The following is a 20,916-nucleotide window of genomic DNA, read 5'->3' as shown; positions in this document are numbered from 1 at the left end:
CGTTTAACTGGCAAGAGCATATTTCAATAATAAAATCAAAACCAGCCCAATTCACTTTTTGCCTTGAATTTATTGAAATCGAATACACACTGAATGCGCCAAATCTGCATATTATGCTTATGCCTACTTGTGGCTGAAATATGGCATTATTTTATGGGTACACAGCTCAGAAGCGCACAGTCTTTTCGTAAGCCAAAAGAAGTCCCTTCGAATAATTGTAAACGTTCGCAAACGAGCTAGATTTTTTTTCTTCAGATAATCCATTAGAGTAAATATTAGTCCAAATAATTAATTAATGTAATTTCCGTTTATTATTTACAATTGTTGAGTTTTTATGATGAACTAAATATTAAACAATATATAAATTATAAAATAAGTAATAATGCAATATGAATGATATTTATTTCAAAAAAAATAATTAATTTAATAATGTATTACTGCAATGTCCTAACGGGGTATCATATCATTGTACCTACTTCATAATGTTTTATCCCAACTAGCAAATCTATGTGCTATTAAAATTGAGAGCACGTTCTTATTTTCGCTTTTTTGACGCTACAATGAACACGATCGCATTAAAATATGTATGTGAATATGATGAATATGAATAGGTACCGAGCGGTTTGAATTGAGACCTTTCTGCGTGTGACCACATTTAGATAAGGACTAATTCATCTTGTATTGTTACAGAATCCTGGCAAATGGCACACTAGACATACGCAAACGTGAAGGCGCAGATGGCATATACCAGTGCACCGCCGCGTTGCGCCGCGGCGCGTTGCTGAGCTATCCTGTGCGACTGAAAACTGCCCGTGAGTACATTTCGACATAATATCTAACAAAATATTACAAAAGTCTTCAGTAACCCAAACCAGAGTTTTCAGGCAAAGTGCTGAAAACTAGATCTGTGTATGACCTAATAACTTTGAAACGAGTTTTGGTGCATAACATCTAGATTTGCACCGTGATCTGAGCCGTGAAATAAAATAGGCGGCTTCTTACGAGCCATTTGTTAAAAAGTAAAAGCGTTATTGATTGACCAGGCATTTTTCACGGTAAAAGAATTTTATAGTAAATTTAACATAAAATGATTCCCATAGTATTATTTTATTGACATTTGTATTGTTGATTTTTAATGGTTTTAGATTTTTGACATTTGTATATATTACTGAATGTCATCTGGAAGAAGAGAGGTATAACCAGTGCCACCAAGACCCGGCTAGTACGCGCTCTAGTATTCCCCATATTTCTGTATAGCGTGGAAACATGGACAATACGAGCCCGAGAAAGGCAAAGGATCGATGCATTCGAGATGTGGTGCTGGAGGCGTATGTTAAGGATACCCTGGACCGCCATGCGCACCAATGTATCGATCCTTTCACAGCTTCGTGTCCAAACTCGCCTATCCACAGTCTGTCAACAGCGCATATTGTCCTACTTCGGCCACATAATGAGGAGGGGAGATGAAAGCCTTGAAAAGCTGATCATCGTTGGAAACACGGAGGGCAAACGAGGCCGGGGACGGTCTCCAACTAGATGGAGCGATCAAGTAAAAGGGGCCCCATCCTCAACCAGCTTTTGCTCGGTCGTCAGAGACGCGATGGACAGGCACCGATGGAGGCAGATTAAAAGAACCAGGTGTGGAGCATCCACATCCACTGATGACCACGATCCTCAGTCATGAGGGAGCGACCACAGAGAGAGAGTATATATTACTATATTTTATTTTTTATATGTGATTTTGTTATTTAATTTAGGGAAGTTGTGTATTTTTAATTTTATTTGTATTGTAATTTTTGACATGTGTTTTTGACATTAAAGATTGATTGATTGATTTTTTCTGAATCTTTAGTGATGCAGGACAGCAACAAAACGTCACCAACGTACGATTTGACTGAGTAATAATTTGTCTTGTCGCGCCTTTCTGTAGGACAAAGAGAAGTAAACTCCATGGGAAGGGAGAAAATGAAATAGAAATAAAATAATTGGATGTAATAAGGGGCTCGAAACTACTTCCAAGAATCTGTCCATATTTACCTACACAGCTGGAAGAATCAGCTACCTTTGTTTGGGCTATGTATACATATAATAGGTACTCGTTTCGTAACTTTCGTACTTCTACAAATTGACGGTCGCTATCAAAGCCAGGAAATTAGAAAGGAACTAAAGTTGCGGTGCGCCACGCGAAACTTGCTACGGAATATTAAGTATTTGGCGATCACGCGGGTTTTAAGGTTTTACCATAATAACTCTGAAAGTATACTTTTGTCTAAAATTTTGCGTTCAATCCCTCGGCTATATCACTATTTAAAAATTTACCTATTTTATACTAAAATTATTATTACTGTGGTGTAGGGATACGATATACAATCACTACATAGTACAAAACAAAGTCGCTTCCTGCTGTCTGGCTGGATGTCTGTCCCTTTGTATGCTTAGATCTTTAAAACTACGCAACGGATTTTGATGCAGTATGTTTTAATAGATAGAGTGATTCAAAAGAAAGGTTTATATGTATAATGCAACAGCATTGCACCCGTACGAAGCCCGGTCGCTATAGTTGAAATCAGACATTTTTCCGTGATTTTTTCTATCTATATTTTTTTCTTTAAGTACTGGGCCTGCCTACAGTAGACACTAGACAAAAGCACTGCTGCATTATATTTACATGTGTAAATAAAAAAATAAATTTTCAAACTTAGCTAATTGCGGTTTCACTTACGTATTTTTAGTCACTCGCGCGACATGGAGACCTAGGCTCTCCGAAACATGTCGCCCGAGTGACTTAAATGGTCTCACGATAGTTTTAACTAGATTTTCAAACATGTCAGTTTCAATTTCCTAATTTAAGTTATTGGTAGAGGAATAGTTTTATTTTGAATATTTTCTCATAAGTTGATTCATAACCACAACTGCTGTTCTATAATATATTTTTCAACACACTTGCTCAAAACGACGTTTTTATTCCACCGATTTTTGGCTCATAATCCTAGATATTAAACACGCGTGCTCTTTCAGTGTATTATTCCACTCGTGCTTTTTCATTATATTATTCGACTGAGTTAAGAAGGTAACTGATTGCTAATAATATGCATGGAAAGGGAGCCTTCTTTAATTGGTCAGACTGGCGGGCACCGGCGCGCCCGACTGGCCCGCCCGCCGCCCGCGGCCGGGGCGAGGGGCGGCCGGCAGTATGACAGATGCAACACACAATACTAACTGTTTTAACTATTAAAATTTGATTAATATGAGTTCCTTTTTTTTCTCGCAAGTGTGTTGAAAAACGTCGTATGAAACGCGTGTGCATTGGTCATTACACACATCGGCTTTCTTATCGCGCGCACAATATCGCCTCGTGTGTAATGACCAACTTAGCACACTTGTATCATAATGTACTATACCTATTATTGTTTTATGTATGAGACAAATCTACGGCTTAATACTAGTTTCGACTAGTGTCTCAGACAGGAAAAACACCTAAAGAATACTTTGATGTCCTCAAACAAGTTTAGTCCGATTGGTAAACAAGTTTTTCTATTTCGTCCCAGTTTGTCTTATAAATGGATTCAATTCGCCGCTGTTTTGTTTCAATTTGTGTCTCGTTAACTATATATTTGTTTACTGGGTATTTATTTGACGCAAGAAAGCCGCAGAGGAAATTGAGATATTTATATTTTGAGATGTCTAAATGTTATATTCATATACCTAGTTTTTTTCGTAAGAGGTTTTTATAATATGAATGTAAAATGAAATAGAAAACGCATAAACAATTACATAAAATACATAAAAATGTATAGGCACATTTATAAAAAACCTAACCTAAGTATGGTATCGCCAGCAGCGGGGCAGGGCCCAAGTTGCTGGTGGTCGCCACAGAGAGGAACCGACGTACTATCCTCTCCGTGTCCTAGAGTTAGACCAAGCTAAGTTGTGCAAGTGTTATTTTAAACGTCAATCTTCTATGAAATTATGACGTGTAAATAACACATGCAAAGCCCAGACACGCTATCAAAATGGATGCCAACTTAGCTTGGTCTAACTCTATAAATATTATCGCCTTTGCATCTGACGCTTGCGGCGCGATTCGGGAAATGAATTAAAGATTCACTAGACATGAAATAGCAAAGATATGTGACGTCCCACGGGTAAAGGTACTTTATGGCGGTTGGCGCTTACGTCGCATAGCGCCATCCAATATTAATTGGAGCAGCGTTAATAATAGCGTAAGCGCCAACCGCCATAAAGTACCTTTACTCGTGGGACGTCACATATCCGTTTGTCCAGACACCTAGCAAGATTCTTTTAAGGTGTTGGTCGAGACTTCGCTATAGTTTTAATATTATTTGTTAGCCTATTGTCTCACAGGTGGGCAAAAAGCCTCTCACACTTTCTTCTACGCCTTACTTTGAAATTACTGTCTTTAAATGTGACGTTTTCAACCAAAAGGTACCACATTGTCGGTTGTCGATAAGGTTGATTTCAAATTGAAGCTATATAGACATAGCGCCTTATTGACAACCGACAATAAGTACCCTTCTAGTTGGGAATGGCACAAATGTCTTGATATTATAATTCTGGAGATATAAAGTCAGTCGCAATAATAGATAATTTAGAATGAAATGAAAAAAGTAATATAGGTATTTAAATATAATAAATGCTGTCCGGATTGAGCGTTGAAATTGTCACGCTTTGTAGTTTTGGAAGGGAAATATATGTAATTGATATTACTTAATAATTTATACCAGACATTTATAATGTACAAACAAGCTGAATAACTTTCTTTGAATGAAAATTGATTCTAAAAATGCGCAATTGTGTTTTTGATGGAACTTATCAAAAAATTAAAATTCAAAATCCGCGATCCCGGGCGTCAGGATACCTACAACCCCCCTGTTACAAAAGAAATTTCTTCCGTATCCTGACATGGCGCAGCCGGTAGGATACCTACACCGGGCACGCCTAGCCATCTAGCACACGCTTACGCTCAGTGAGTGTGAGAGAAAAACCTGAACGGGGCCGTTAAGATCTATGTATTTCAATTTACAATAGGTACCTATAAGTCTGAAACGTTTCATGAAACAAGATTGAAGTCCCCGAAATGTATCTCATCCAAGTTGCCGTCACCTCACCTCCAGGGGCGTTGTTATTGGTTTATTCTCCAATTATTCCGTGGTTAAGAGGAAAGGGGACGGCCGCTTCCCCATACAAACGTAGTTCCCATTTTCCTCTGGATATTGACATTATGGAAATAATTTTTACATTATTTGATGAATATTAACCATAGCTATGCCACTACGTTTGACTTATTTCGATGTTACGATTATTGTAAAAATTTGGAGCGAAAAGAAAACAGATTTCATACAATTTTTAGGATTCCGTACCCAAAGGGTAAAAACGGGACCCTATTACTAAGACTCCACTGTCCGGTTGTCCGTCTGTCTGTCACCAGGGTTGAAATTTTCACAGATGATGTATTTCTGTTGCTGCTATAACCAGGCCTATGGAACTCTCCGCGCGAGCTCGGATTTATACCTACGACTCGCTTCCCGCCGGCGGGACTCAAGCTAGCCAGTTGGTTGCCACACGTGCTCACGCACGCACGTCACCGCGCGCTATGTCAAAGAAATGTCTTCGTCACGAACAAATAACACAGATTGTAGTGTGGATGAAAATGAAAATGAAAATGAAAATGAAAATGAAAAAGCGTTTATTGGTTACAATATTGTGTACAGCAAATTATGGTTGGAATCTCCAAGTAAGTAAAATTATACTTGTGGCAGGAGATCCCGCTCTTCCTACCAGAGTTACATACAAAGTAACCGAACAAATACTTAAAATGAATATCTTACAAACTAAACTAAAATTAATTAAGGCTAAGATGTGTGTGTGTGTGTGTGTGTGTGTGTGTGTGTGTGTGTGAGTGTGCATGGGTGTGAGGTGGATGGATGCAGAAACAACAAAACAAATAAAAAATATAGTTTTTTCCTCTTTCGACGGATGAGGAAAAGTAAGTAGACATTCTCAATATACCTATTGTTATTATTTTTACGATAGTTACAAGCTACGTAGGTACTATTAAATTGTTTTAAAGATGTAGGTAATGTTTTTACGACACATTTATAGCTAGATATCTACCTAAGACATCTAAGTATTTGAAAGAAGCGTCGGCAACCTTAGCGTTGTGCCGGTGCGCGCGGTGCGGGGAGCGGCGCGTTGAAGGTCACTCCATTGTATTTTTGTGTTAGGTATCAAAACGGTAGGTATTTGCGTTTTCTTTGAGAGATAAGTATCTGTTCGTAAGAACTATTATATAATCTGTGCTATAACAACAAATACTAAAAATTACGGAATCCTCGGTGGGCGAGTCCGACTCGCACTAGTCCGTTTTTTTAAATGCTTCTGACTCTTATAATAATTAAAAATTAAAAAAGTACAAACGTAGGGGCATAGCTGTGGCTGATATACAACAAATCGTGTCATAATATTTTCAATAATGTTATATATCCAGAGAGGAAATTGACGATTTCGCGTGTTTGTATCAAATGGCGATTTCGCACACCTCCACTTTCGTTTTAAGGGTCTCGGAATGTCGGGTTCATTTGTAAACAGTTCACTAAGCTTAAATCATTTTACGGTTTAGACTCACTTGTTTTAGTCACTCGCGCGACATGTGACCGCACTATCTTCGGTTTGACAAGGCGAGATTACTGGTACGAGAAAAATGCTACGTACCACGTAAAATACGTGAAGCGATCGAGATTGGGCGGCGCCCTAATTTCAATCGGGATAGCGGCTGGGCTGTGCCGCCAGCTTGGAAGCCTGTGATTCCTCAGCAGAATGCCGGTGAGTGTTGTGACAGTGTAGTGGACATAGTGAGTTCGTGCTGTGTGGCGCTACAAGTGTTAGGTGACCCAAACCCAAACACACCACTGTGCCCGCCTACAACGATAGCGCAAGACCTCCCCCAACCGGTTTTCCCGGCGCGCGGCAGCGGCAGTACGCAACACACGGTCGTCGTGAACGCTGCTCGCACTATTAGTGCTTGAGAAAGGAGACCTAGGCTCTCCGAAACATGTCGCGCGAGTGACTAAAACAAGTGAGTCTAAACCGTAAAATTATTTAATATTAGTATGTCTCACAACAGTTTAAATTTGAGTTCACTAAGCTTGTTGATTAGTGCTTCGTATTTATTCCGTCCAGAAATATCTTCCAGCCAAATTTTTAGTACGGCGGCGGAACAGGTTTTAGCCCAGGTAGCAAAATGACGTCAAATGACGTCAGCGACGTCATAATGACGTAATAATGCCGTCATTATGACGTCGCTGACGTCATTTTACGTCATTTTGCTACCTACTGGTTACTTTTAGTTCATGTCATCTTGGATGTGGGTGAATATGGTATCAATTAAAACATTCAGTTTGACGTTCTGAATACAAATACAGGGTGATTCATGAGACGTGAGCAGGACGAACCGCACACTCAGTAACTGTTAATTTAATTTATTATTTAATCACCGTCGTATTTAGGGGAAACAACCGCACTTTTTGGCGAGGACAAATTTAATTCTCTACAATCATGGCAAGAAGGATATAATAAGATAGTCATAGTCATAGTCATTTATTTTATAAAGCCAATTTACAAGTCAGTTGCTAAATAACATCAAATTACTATACAGTAAAGTAATAGAGCGGTAATGTCATAGTAAATTTTATAACCACTGTAAATTCACTGCCATCTATCGACATACCTTAAAACTAAAAATGAAGATTTATAAAAATACGTGTATGTATTAAAATATGGATAAATTATTTTTTTATTTGTATTAATTATTTTTATATGATTTTGACCCATGTTCTTTCACTGATATGCGTTAAAATTATAAATAACAAGCGAAACCGTCAACGCCCTCTATACGAGAGTAGGCCAAAACTAGTGGCGCCATCTGATCGAGAATCAAATTTTCGTGATTTTCGAGGCACGTTTTTTCCTTTGACTGTATCCATCTATTACGGAGTTATATCTATCTTTGATCATGGTCACCCGACAACACCTAATTAATAAACATAAAACCTCTTTAACCGTAATGACAGCATTTTGATTATGAAGAAAAAAAATTGTCAAACTTGAGTGAGATACGAGTTTTCAAAAGTAACCAGACTCAGATGACAGTGATGAAGTGATGACACTCAATTTGACACAGAATATTGGTAGTTTAGTACTCATTCTAATTGTAGGGCGACCATGCATGTCATAAATAAATTAATAACTTTTTTTTCAAGGGGTCTAAAAAATTAACGTTAATCACTAATACTGATAAGAAACAATTGCTTGTAATTTAGTCTTGATCCGTTCAGTGTTGATCCTGCTCACGTCTTCTGAATCGCCCTGTATATCAGATGACAAGCGCGAAAATGGTGGAGGTAGTTACTGTGACGTCATAAAGTCGACAGTACAAAGTTTTTAATTTTTTTCTTTTGAACATACCATGTGGGGTAACAAATGAGAGGGCTTTGTGAGTAAATCACAAATATGTAATAATACTCTAACATTTTCACTACTTGGTCTAACAAAATTATTAGAAAACGTTAAAAAAATACAATTCAGAGTTGACTTTGAAGTTCAAAGTCAGCTATGGATTGTAATTTTTTTGAACGTTTTCTTTGAACTGCTCTAAATTGAACTGAATGGATTATTATAAAATACATACCAAGTGACTGTGAATATCCTCTATATAAAGATTAAAAGTAGTATTTAGTCTTAGTTTTTTTTTTGTAATTTTGGATTAATTTTATTGTTTGTAAAAATTGACATGTAAAAGTGCCCCTGTGGCCTATTTGCTGAATAAATGTTTGATGTTTGAAAAATAATTAACCAGAGATATTAAATAATAAGAGAATTAGGTACATCAATTTGAATAACAGTACGATATTTTGTTATAGGAAACTACTAAAATATTTTTTTTTGCTAGGTGGACTCCGTACCCTTAGTCCAAATAGGGTCCAAAGGCACGTTGAGCTATTACACCATTACGCACGTGACTTGTTTTCCGAAAATACACTCCCTCTCCGACAGGCTCAAATCCCTGATAAAGTACAGTCAGCCTGCAATAATAACGGATGAGAGTACGCGACAAAAGTAGCTACTAATAAAACTATCGTCACAGGGCGGACACGCTATACATCAAAAAACCGGTCAAGTGCGAGTCGGACTCGCGCACGAAGGGTTCCGTACCATTACGGAAAAAACAGCAAAAAAATCACGTTTGTTGTATGGGAGCCCCATTTAAATATTTATGTTACTCTGTTTTTAGTATTTGTTGTTATAGCGGCAACAGAAATACATCATCTGTAAAAATTTCAACTGTCTAGCTGTCACGGTTCATGAGATACAGCCTGGTGACAGACAGACGGACAGACGGACAGCGGAGTCTTAGTAATAGGGTCCCGTTTTTACCCTTTGGGTACGGAACCCTAAAAATCACTTGTGTTTCTACGAGCGGCATGCGTCATTGTGTGGGTTAATTAAAAATAGTACTGAGAGTACGCCAGAAGTCCGCCAGATTTTTGTCGCGGGGCGAGGTAATTCAAGTCGGGGCGGGGCGTTGCGTGGCCGTTCTGTATGATAATACTATTACTTATTCTGTGGAATTGATGTCGACTTTACCATTGTCGCTATCCCAGAAAACAAAGTTTACGACATAATATGTGACCCCTCTTGGCAACTCGTTAAAAACTTCTGCGCTTTGGATCGTACAAAGTTGTGACGCAAATATTGTTATTGGGTGTGATCGTTGATTTGGAGTAGCGACTTTGGAGTTCGCACGTGGATTGTGAGTTGCTTATGGAGATTTGGCGGCCATCTTGAACATGCATATTGATATCAATGTGATTAAAACATAAATCAGAAAGCGATTTATCAAGACCCAGCGTGATAGAGACAGATTAAGCGCTTTTGAAATGTGATGGAGAAGAATGGAAGGAGAGGAAAACGAATGCAGAAGTATTGGATTTGGTAGGTGAGAAGAGATCTCTGCTGAGAATAATTGAAAACAGCTAACTAGCTATCACGTTTCATGAGATACAGCCTGGTGACAGACGGACAGACAGACAGATAGAGCGGAGTCTTAGTAATAGGGTCCCGTTTTTACCCTTTGGGTACGGAACCCTAAAAATCGTGAACGTATAAAATCTTTGAATGCAGTATTACTAACTTTTAAAAATAACATAGTCTTCTTTTAGCAAAATATCCTATCTACGATATTTAAGGTAATTTCCCTTCATATAACATTTTAAACTTTCGCGGTTTGAACACATATTAAATCACATTTACAAACGGGTCTATCGCGAATTTATTTTGTTACCTTTATTTACCGACGTTTCGACACAGGTTTCACTGGTCGTGGTCGCGGCTAACTGACGTCCCAGCAAAATGTCAAAACAAAGATTTGTGTGACTACCCCACGAAAAATGCATTTAAAATAAATTCGCGATAGACCCGTTTGTAAATGTGATTTAATATGAATTTCCCTTCATGTTCCATAGTTTTGGGACGCCCTGTATATATCCGTCATTTTGACATTTCTGTTAGAAAGAGACAAAATTAAAGAGAGATTTCTAAGGGGTTGCTAGTTTTTAAGAATAATGGGGTATAATATTATCTTCGGTTACCGCGATAGTTACTCATGAAATAAAACTATAAAAACGGATTATATCACGTATATTGAATTTATAATACATCCCGACGTTTCGAACCCTTTACAGCGTTCGTGGTCAACGGGTGACTGAGGAATAATGGGGTACCTATAAGATTTATGCTAAATAATTGGTGAAAGATTGTGACGAGCTGATTGGTCCGAGAATGCCAAATTGACCCCATTTACGACTTACAACTCATTCGCAGAAACCTATTGAACGCGGAATGAATTCCACCAACTAATTACAAGATCCGTCCCTGACATGATTACTGATAATCATCTGAGTAGCACAAGACGGACCTGTTTTCATAAATATATGTTAGGGTGATCATTATTTCGTCGAAGTTATATTTTTCTACGGGACATCCTTTATGTAAAATCTACCACAAAAATTTATGTGATTTTTTTTCACAATTTTTAAATATATTTTAAGGGTCGCTACCACCTGAAATTTGGACCCTGAAAAAAAATGTAGTATTATTCCAAAGAAATCATAATCATTTAATTGGCAAGAATTGTATGAATAGTGATCAAAATATTTGTACAGTACTAACTAGTGTACTTCTTAAAATTGTTTTAACTACCTAAATAGGTAAGCATTTATCTACATTGCAGCTTTATTCAACGGCCGATCCGTCGGATGTCGGAAGGAAAGAAAATGTAAGATATATGTGTTTCTCAGTATTTATTTATGCATTTAATAAATCATTATTACTTAAAAACGATAAATGACGCGAAAACAGACGGACTTAATGCCAATGGTACTCTCCTGCAACTGTTTTTGTCATAGGCGCCTTCCGACCGATATCGGAAAGGCGCTTCCGATAAATTCAGCCATGTCGGAGCCCCCCGTCAGCTGTCGGACCGATAATATTTGTTTGTGTGCGTATGTGTAGGCATAATGCTTGTTGTAGTGTGCTTGTAGAAAGAGGTAGCGGCAAATTGTCCAAGAGAAGCTGCTCCCTAGAAGTGACCACGACCCTCAGTGATGAGGAAACCGATGCAAGGAGGAGTGTGCGTGACCGCTAAAGACGGCGCCCGGTCGCACCCCCGCGGCCTGACTACGCGGATATCGGATCCTACATCCGATATCGGATCGCACAATGTGAAAACGCTCTAAAAAAGTACCTCCTGTATTTTATCATCACTCATTTGAATTACTGTAGGTACCTAATAATATTATAACATTCAACACGAGGTTATACTATTCCTTATTGATAGGAAAGCTAAGTAATTGGCCCATAAGTTTGATTAAGACAGTAAACAAAGACTCGTGCCTCACACAGCGAGTAGCGATTGTAACAAGCAAACTTTAGTGAGAACAAAACAGCATGTATAACTATTGTATTGTGTATAACTAGTATTTCCATACAGAAGTACGAATATAGATTCTAAGGTTAATTATGGTTGATGAGGTTGGTTATGATTTAATGTTAATTATTGAGTTGGTGGGACTGATTAGGTATTGTTTCTATAACAATGCGTGTATTGGAACGTTACATTTCAATTATCAACTCTCCTAAAACTACTTTTTCTCCTCTTTTTCTTTTTAAGCTTTTGATGAGACACCTCGGTACGGAGTGAAACATCGAGGCGTTTTTCGACTTAAAATACGTCAGTGACCCCGTTATTAATATATTTCACAGTACATATGGTGCTACTTTCTCGCACTAGTGCGTAAAGTGCACTTTTCGTGCATATGTCGATAGTTTAAAGAGCCATATGTACTGTAAAACGTTGTTCGATACACTTGCGAAAGGTAATTCGCAACTTGTATCGAAAATAACTATTTTAATACAGTTGCTCAAAATGTGGTACTTTACGTAGCAGTTTAGCGTGCGGAAAGTTGGTTTTCGCGAACTAGTGCTTTTCTCTTTTCCATTTTTTTTAATTTATACTTGTTCCAATTCATGACTACTTATTTATGAGTGTTAATATTGGTTTCCTTTAAACGTCGTAATTAACATAAAAACCAGGGTTAATGTAATAATACGAAAAATATACATATTTCATATTTTATTACTTACCTCTTCATCATTATAACACGTTTATATTTTAATATTGAATATTGAAACACCGTTCTTAATAAGCTGTCTGAATGGAACGGAATAGCTATGGAAGGTAGAGGTAGGAATAGCTGCCGAAACGCCTTGTCAAGGAAGAGGCGTTTTTTCTTACTGCAAGCATGTTTTAAGTTTTTACAGTTTTTATTTCTTATTTGTTGTTTTTATTATTTTTTCGCAACTGTATTAAAAAACGTCGTTCGATACACGTGCGGAAATGTCATTCTTCACTCGTACCGAGTCTTGCCACGAGCCGTAGGCGAGTTCGGCGAGGTTCCATACCCAAAGGGTAAAACGGGACCCTATTACTAAGACTTCGCTGTCTGTCTGTCTGTCCGTCTGTCACCTGGCTGTATCTCATGAACCGTGATAGCTAGACAGTTGCAATTATCACAGATGATGTATTTCTGTTGCCGTTATAACAACAAATACTAAAAACAGAAAAAAAAAAATATTTAAGTGGGGCTCCCATACAACAAACGTGATTTTTTGGCGTTTTTTGCGTAATGGTCCGGAACCCTTCGTGCGCAAGCCCGACTCGCACTTGGCCGGTTTTTTTAATCACTTAATTGTAAATTTTACATTTTTTGTCGAAAATATTTTTCGGGCATAACCGTAACCGAAACCGGTTATGAAGTTTGACCGGTTATTGCATTCCCTATCCTCGACTCAGTAGATCTAACGATTGACTTCTGACGACTCGAATATATGTAACGTTTTCAATTCAATCAAAAGTTACCAAAAAGTTAAAATTCTCGCTTACCAAAAGGACGAAAATTGCTTGTATGAAATATGAAAAACCTGTCAGAGCGTATAACTAATGTCTTTACTAGCTGTAGATTATAATTATCTTGAGGAAAATTATAAAACTAATTTTCACCCCATACAAACATCACTCTGTCACATTTTTCGGCCACAAAAAACAAGAACGAAAAGAATTTTGACCCGGTTAAAATGCGCTCGTAGATCGTACGTACTCGCGTCTACAGCGTAACCGTAGCACTGCTACGAGTATGCTACGAGTTACTTACTATTTACGTGTAGCATAACATATAGGTACCAAGATCGGTATCGTATCGTAGTGACAACTTATATTATAAGCATTGTTCGAATACGGCCGTTCTTGATTTACATATCGGTATTTATAGTAACCTATGTATAGTAATATAATATTGATCCGAATGTGACATTAAATGTATACACTAAAGGAGGCATCCGAAATGTCATTTTCTATGACGGCTGATCGATCACGTGGTACTTTTCATAGAAAACGAAGCGCCGGAAGCCCCGGCCCGGTCCAGCGCGAGTCATCCTTGACGTAATTTAAAGAAAATTAACTCTCCAAAACGTTTGTTTATTCTCTGCCATCTCGCCCGAAAACGGGGTCGGTCGTGTTTGTGTCAATAACGCCCATTTATACATTTTTCGCGGCGACACAGTTTTCCTTTGGAGTTGCAAAACAAACAAATTATTGTTGTTTTCTTTTCCGTTTTAGATATGCGCTTTTCTCCTGTTGTTTTATTGCCACACCGACGCAATATCGAATTTCTTTTTTTATACTACACAACAAACAAGCATACGGCCCGCCTGATTTTAAGCAGTTTCCGTAGTATATGTACGCCTACAACTCCAGAGGTGTTACATGCGCGTTGCCGATCCTAACACTCCGCACCCTCGTTGAGCCCTGGCACCCTTACTCACCGGCAGGAACACAACACTATGAGTAGGGTCTAGTGTTATTTGGCTGCGGTTTTCTGTAAGGTGGAGGTCCTTATCCAGTTGGGGTCTGCTGTCCTGTGCCGTCACACAAAGCGAGCACAGTGCCCATACCTCTCTTAAATTTCAATTATTCAAGCATTTTAATATTTCAAGTTATTTTTTCGGCCAGTATGTTTAGACACCTCATTAAAAATAGGAATAAAAATAGATTAAGCAAATTAAGACGATTGTGGATGCTTGAAATTCAAATTGAAATATAATAATTAATAAATAACTTGTTGTTGTTTGTTGGATGTTGATTCGACGATCATTGTCCCGATAGTCGTTTCAGCGAACGGTCTCATAGCGAAGAGTCTCGACCAACACCTTGAGACTCTCGCTAGTTGGTTGGATCAAGGGTCAGATGCAGAAAGCGGTGATCTTGGACACGGCGCGGATAATCCGTCGGTTCCTCTCTCTGCGGCCCTGACCACCGGCAGCTTTGGCCCTGCCCCGCTGCCGGCGGCACCCTAGGTTAGGTTTTTTATAATGGTTTATATTTTTTGTAATGTTTTGTAAGTGTTTTTATATTTTACTTTTATACTCATATTGTAAAAAGCCTAACTTAAGAAGAAAGATAAATAAAGAGATAATAAATAAAAATTGTGGTTTTGATATTTTAGCTGATAGTAGTGTATGCTTTAGCGCCTAAGCAATAAAGTCCCTGAGGAACCGCCTTAACCTTGTTTAAATCGAAAAAATCAAACGAAGGGGCATTAAATATACATTCAATTGTGTAAAAATATTTTACATAATGTCAATATCCAGGGAGGAAAATAGGAACTACGTTTGTATGAAGAAGCGGCTGTCCCCATTCCTCTTAATTCACGGCGTATAATGACGTCGGTATTTCAAATTTGTTACCTTCGTTACTTTGGATTATTGGTTCTTTCGCTCTAATTAAATTTACTTAATAATCAGGTATTCCTTAGAAATAAATTATATAATCGTTTCCACGAGGAAATTCAATATAAAGGCATTCCTGAGATTCCTATTTAAAAACAAGATTTGGTTATTATCCATTTATGTATCCAACGAAATATTTAGGTACTCGGATGCCTCGGATATTCCCTAGAGACAAAGATAGATAACTCCGTAATAAATAGATACAGTCTAAGGAAAAAACGTGCCTCGAAAATCCACGAAAATTTGATTCTCTAACAGATGGCGCCACTACCTTTGGCCTACTCTCGTATAGGGCGTTGACGGTTTCGTTTGTTATTTGACAATTTTAACGCATATCAGTGAAAGAACATGGGTCAAAATCATATAAAAATAATTAATGCAAATAAAAAAAAACATTTTGTCGTATTTGTATAAATCTTCATTTTTAGTTTTAAGTGTGTTGATAGCTTGCAGTGAGTTTACTGTGGTTACAAAATTTACTATGACAGTACCGCTCTATAAAATAAGAAAAAGTAAAAGTAAAAGTAGTAGTAAAGGGCGTACTTGGGACGCAAGGTGGGGCGGAGACCGATCGGACGTCCCAGGTATCGCTGGGGCGATGCTGTTGGAGTAGATTTGAGCGCTCTCCATGCCGATAACTGGCGGGAGATGGCACAGGATCGAGACGACTGGCGTATACTCGTGTCGGAGGCCAAGACTCATTTTGGGTCGCTGCGCCATAAAGTAAGTAAGTACCGCTCTATCCTATTATATCCTCTTTGCCTAGAGGTAAGGCGCAAAAATAAACTGCTGACCACCGCTTGTCGCGTACTGCGTGGCGAGATTCAAAGATTCATTTATTTCGTCATCATGGGTTACATAAGGTGTCATTTCAGTAATATATTAGGTCCATGAGCCATGGTGTGCCTTTCGGCGTACGATATAAAAATATAATTAATACTAAAATACCTAAGAGTACACGCTAAAATATTCTTAAAATAACAACAAACACTTAAAAATAAGGCCAACCTCACATGCAAAAAAAAAAAAAAAAAGAGTCCGACTGCCCGGAGCTTGTGGCTTGAGTTTTACGGCTGTATGTCCCGGTCGTACCAAAAATCATAGACCGCGGGCCAGGAACAGATTTCCATGACCAATCGCCTCCCGGGCGAAAACTCGTATAGTGGTTAACGGCTATGTATGATGAACCCTCTTGAACGTCAGCTGCCGCTCCGTTGGTGGGTTGACGAATGGCAGCCACCGAAACGCGTAACATGGTCGTGTTCTTCGTGCTATAACGGTTCATGAGATCTGTATCTCATGAACAGACTGACACTGAACAATCTGAACTGGACTGGTGACAGACGGACAGACAGACAGACAGCGGAGTCTTAGTAATAGGGTCCCGTTTTTACCCTTTGGGTACGGAACCCTAAAAAATAAAAGCATATCTAAGTAAAATCATGCCAAAAGTCTAGAACAATAGCGAGTACTGTCTAGAAATAGGTATAATTTATGTTAATTAATTTCCTCTAAGGGACGCGGCGAAACGAAAAAGAACCTGAGTTTATTTAGGTGAGGTGTTGTGTACGATGTATACGGTGACCTTTGTTTAGCCAGAGACACTATAAAGGTAACTTATTGTTAATAAAATAAAATAAAAAATAAAAATACGTTTATTACCAGACACAATTGAAAATTGTAACTATAAAACTCCCGTGAGACTCAAACATATTAGATTATTTTAAACCGGGTCACTCACGTATTATACGCCGCGCCCTCGACCAGTGAAGACGTGTCGTGTCTCCGTGAAGACGGTCCTCGTAAATTGGACCGAAACATGTCGAGCTATTCGACTTAATGACGTGAGTGACCCGGTTTAAAACAATTTAAAATGGTACAGCGATGAAAAAAAAACACAGAAACAGAAACATTATGGTGTAGGTAACTTAAACTATTGATATGCTAGGTCAGCTGGTGACGCCCAGCGTTGATTTTCAGACTGTTCCCTCTGCCAAGCATTATCCTAGTATTACAATTTAATTAAATAAAAAGGCAATGATTTAATTTAACTCAAGATATGTTATCTTAGAACTTGGAACGCCTAAGATAACATATCTTGAGATAAATTGAAGCGCTTACCTTATGACAAATTGTACAAGTTGCACCTGGGCAAGCGAGAAATGGCCGCTAACGATCTCCCGCTCACCGAAAGAGACAAGTATGACATAACATCGAAATTTCAATCAAAATGAGTGACAGGGGATTTCGTCTTCGTGGAATCCAGTAATTAGCAAATGTAAGTGGGAAAAAACATCCCACTACACAACATCGGATGTCGTGAGTGTTGTGTGTAGGCAAAGTGACAACCCTAGCGTACAAGTTAATAATCAAGATCAAGTGCGGGTAGTTCACAAAACTCGCGCGGCAAGAAGATGTTGATACAATTCCTCGCCAGTCTGCCTGTGCACGAACGTAACGTCACGTTCGAAACGTCAGGCCATAAATAAACGTAAGTTTGTACGCGATTAAGCCCCGTGCCCCGTGTTAGTTTTAAAATTATGAGTGAAAATCGTGTTAGTTTAAATCAGTATAAGTATAAAGTGACGTCAGCGACGTACAAGTGACGTCATTTATAGGGCATAATGACGTAACGGACGTCATAATGACGTATATACGCTGCCTGAGTAGTCGCACCTGGGCAAGCGAGAAATGGCCGCTAACGATCTCCCGCTCACCGAAAGAGACACAAGTACGACAAAGATGAATGGAATGCGAAAATTAATCACAAATAACAGATTTTTCGTAGGTACAAGAAAGGGATTTCGTGGTTGGTCCCATAGTAAAAGTTGCTCAGTATGATCCCAAAACCTCCCTGGAAACGGGAATGCACTTATTTTTTAGCCACCGTATATCGTTATCGTTGTCTGAGTAAACTAGCGTTGAAAAAATCGGGAAAATTTCGGGAAAATTTCAAACCTCGTTTTTTTCAAGTTTCTTTAAAAAACTTTATTTTTCAGTATACTTAATTAGGAATTTTAACAGGTAGGTTAAGGTTGCATGTCTAATGTGTTTGTTTATGGCATTGACACTGTCATCACTCATCAGTGGCATTATGGATGGTATAGAAAGGATGCCAATCTCTTATGGCAGAATTGTTGCAAAAGTGACCGCTTTCAGCTTTAAATAATAGTTCCTAATCTCTCCAGTAGCGCTAGTTAGGCTCTGGGACATGAGTATAACATGAACCATATAAGGCAACAAATAACCCGACCAAATTACGTAGGTTGTTTTGGTAGTATCTCGGTGTATGGTGGCGCCGCGTAATTACTGTTTTTTGATGGACATTTTTCATACATAGAGATTTGGCTCCTTTATATTGGCGCATTGCAAATACCACATCTATGCAGATGACATACAAGTTTATATATCATGTAAGCCAGCCGATATCAACAGTACCATAGGGAAACTAAATGAAGATCTCACCAGAATTGCTGGATGGGCTACAGAAAACTGCCTGCTGCTTAACCCCAGCAAAACAAAATATCTTGTGTTTGGCAGCAGGCAGCAACTGGCCGATGCCAGCATCTCAGTGGATGTTATGCTAATGAACGAACCGGTTGAAAGGGTGTATGAGGCGCGTAACTTAGGTCTCATAATGGACTGCGGATTACGATATGAGAAACATACCGCTGAGTCCATTAGGAGTTGCTTTTATAAACTCAAGGTATTATATAAAATTCGGCCATATTTAAGTGAAAACCTGCGCATTCAATTAGTTGAATCACTCGTCCTATCAAAACTAAACTATGTGGATGTTGTGTTTGGGCCAAGACTTCTTGCAAAAACTAAGCGACTCATACAGCGTGTTCAAAATGCCTGTGCTCGCTTCTGTTTCAATATTCCGTTGAGAGCTCATGTGACCCCATATCTGAAAAGCCATGGGATCCTTAAAATGCAACACCGCCGTAAACTACACTTGGCTTGTTTGCTCTTTGGCGTACTGAACTATAAAACTCCTGCATATCTCTTCAAGAAATTATCTTGCACGAAGCTCTGCGAACGCCGGGATTGTGGGTTTCATCTGTTGACGCCGCGTCATGCCTCAGCCGCTTTCCGAGGAAGCTTTAAATATTCTGCGTCCCGCTGCTGGAACAACGTGCCGCCCCCAGTTAGAAACCTGCAAAGTATACATAGTTTCAGGACAAAACTTAAACAGTATCTGCTTAGTCACCAGCTTAGCCAGGAAACCTGCAGATTAGAAACAAGTTGTCTGTAGTCTAGACTTTTGCTATTGCTATTGTTACTTACCACAATGTTTTTGTTCCTTCCACTTTGGAGTTGACACCAATCGAACGACGAAAAGACTGCCCGAGATGGGTTGTAGAATCATTCCAGACATGCCATCCTTTTGTCTGTGTGTCATTATATGTTTTCTTGTTTGTTTTGTTTATGTTAGTCAACTTTATAACATTGTTTTATGGTTTTCATGATCAATAACGGATTACAATTAATAAAATATTAGATTCACTCACTTCACTTCTATATTTATGCTTGTTTGTCAATTCTGTCATTGTCATTGAATTTAATGTCATGTAGCCACCACTGGCGCTAGTTATGCACGCTTAATGTCGCGCCACGATATGGTCCGTCCGGACCGGCACATGTTCGGTCGGTTGATCCGTGTAACTTAATGTTATGTACTTATGTTATGTTCTTATGTCGTCATATTGTATCTCTTTTTGTATTAGTTTGTGTAAACGATGTGTAATTTTATTTTTCGCCATATTTTATGTCTCTTTCTTTTATGTTGCTTTCTTTTTGTCTGTTACCTTCCGTGATTCTCACCTGATGGTGGAGCGCTGGAAGTCGCCAGCAGCATGCTGAGATGGGGCCATTTCGTGACACTTTATTTTCATGTTCTTTTAATGTATGTCTATTGTCTGTGTGTGTGTTTACGAATAAAGTATTCTATTCTATTCTATATAGTCTCCATAAGTGGCATTGTGAGTGATGTATTTAATTTTTCTGAATATAACTGAAAAAAAAAACCGAAAAAAAGAAATTTCATTTTTTTTGGAATTTTCATACCTAGAGTAAATACAAGCTTTCTTGAGCTTACTGTGGGACATAGTCAATCGGTGTAAGAAGAATATTTATTTATTTAAAAAAGAAAGTCTATATTATTACCTAATCTCTGTATCGGGTGTTATACATGTTCCTTATTTACCTAGGCTCCTCGTCTGACGCCTGTTCTTAATTAAACAACGCATAATTAACTAAAACTGAAAACGTAGCAAAAAACAATACCCCCCACGAAACGCTTTTGTTATTGTGCTGGTGAATTATGTTAGCAATTTTCTCTTTGTGATTAACAGTATCTGTAGGTGATGATTATGGGACATTAAGAACAGGATCTTGAGAGAAATTTAGTGATTGTTTGTTTATATACTTATAGCTTAGCTTTTGCCCGCGACTTCGTCTGTGTGGAATTAGTAATTTGGGTACCTTAATTCT

General features: G+C 38.4%; 1 protein-coding gene across 1 annotated transcript in view; it reads left to right on the top strand.

Annotated features, from left to right (window-relative positions):
- Positions 1 to 20,916, top strand: part of LOC134749139 (uncharacterized) — a 175,803-nt gene that overhangs the window by 116,762 nt on the left and 38,125 nt on the right. The window contains exon 3 of the mRNA XM_063684047.1: positions 691 to 812. Within this exon, the coding sequence (XP_063540117.1) occupies positions 691 to 812 (122 nt within the window). The remainder of the gene's footprint in view (positions 1 to 690; positions 813 to 20,916) is intronic.

The sequence above is a fragment of the Cydia strobilella genome, chromosome 2, assembly GCF_947568885.1.
Source record: "Cydia strobilella chromosome 2, ilCydStro3.1, whole genome shotgun sequence".
Taxonomy (NCBI): domain Eukaryota; kingdom Metazoa; phylum Arthropoda; class Insecta; order Lepidoptera; family Tortricidae; genus Cydia; species Cydia strobilella.
This window is presented reverse-complemented; position numbering and strand designations above follow the sequence as displayed.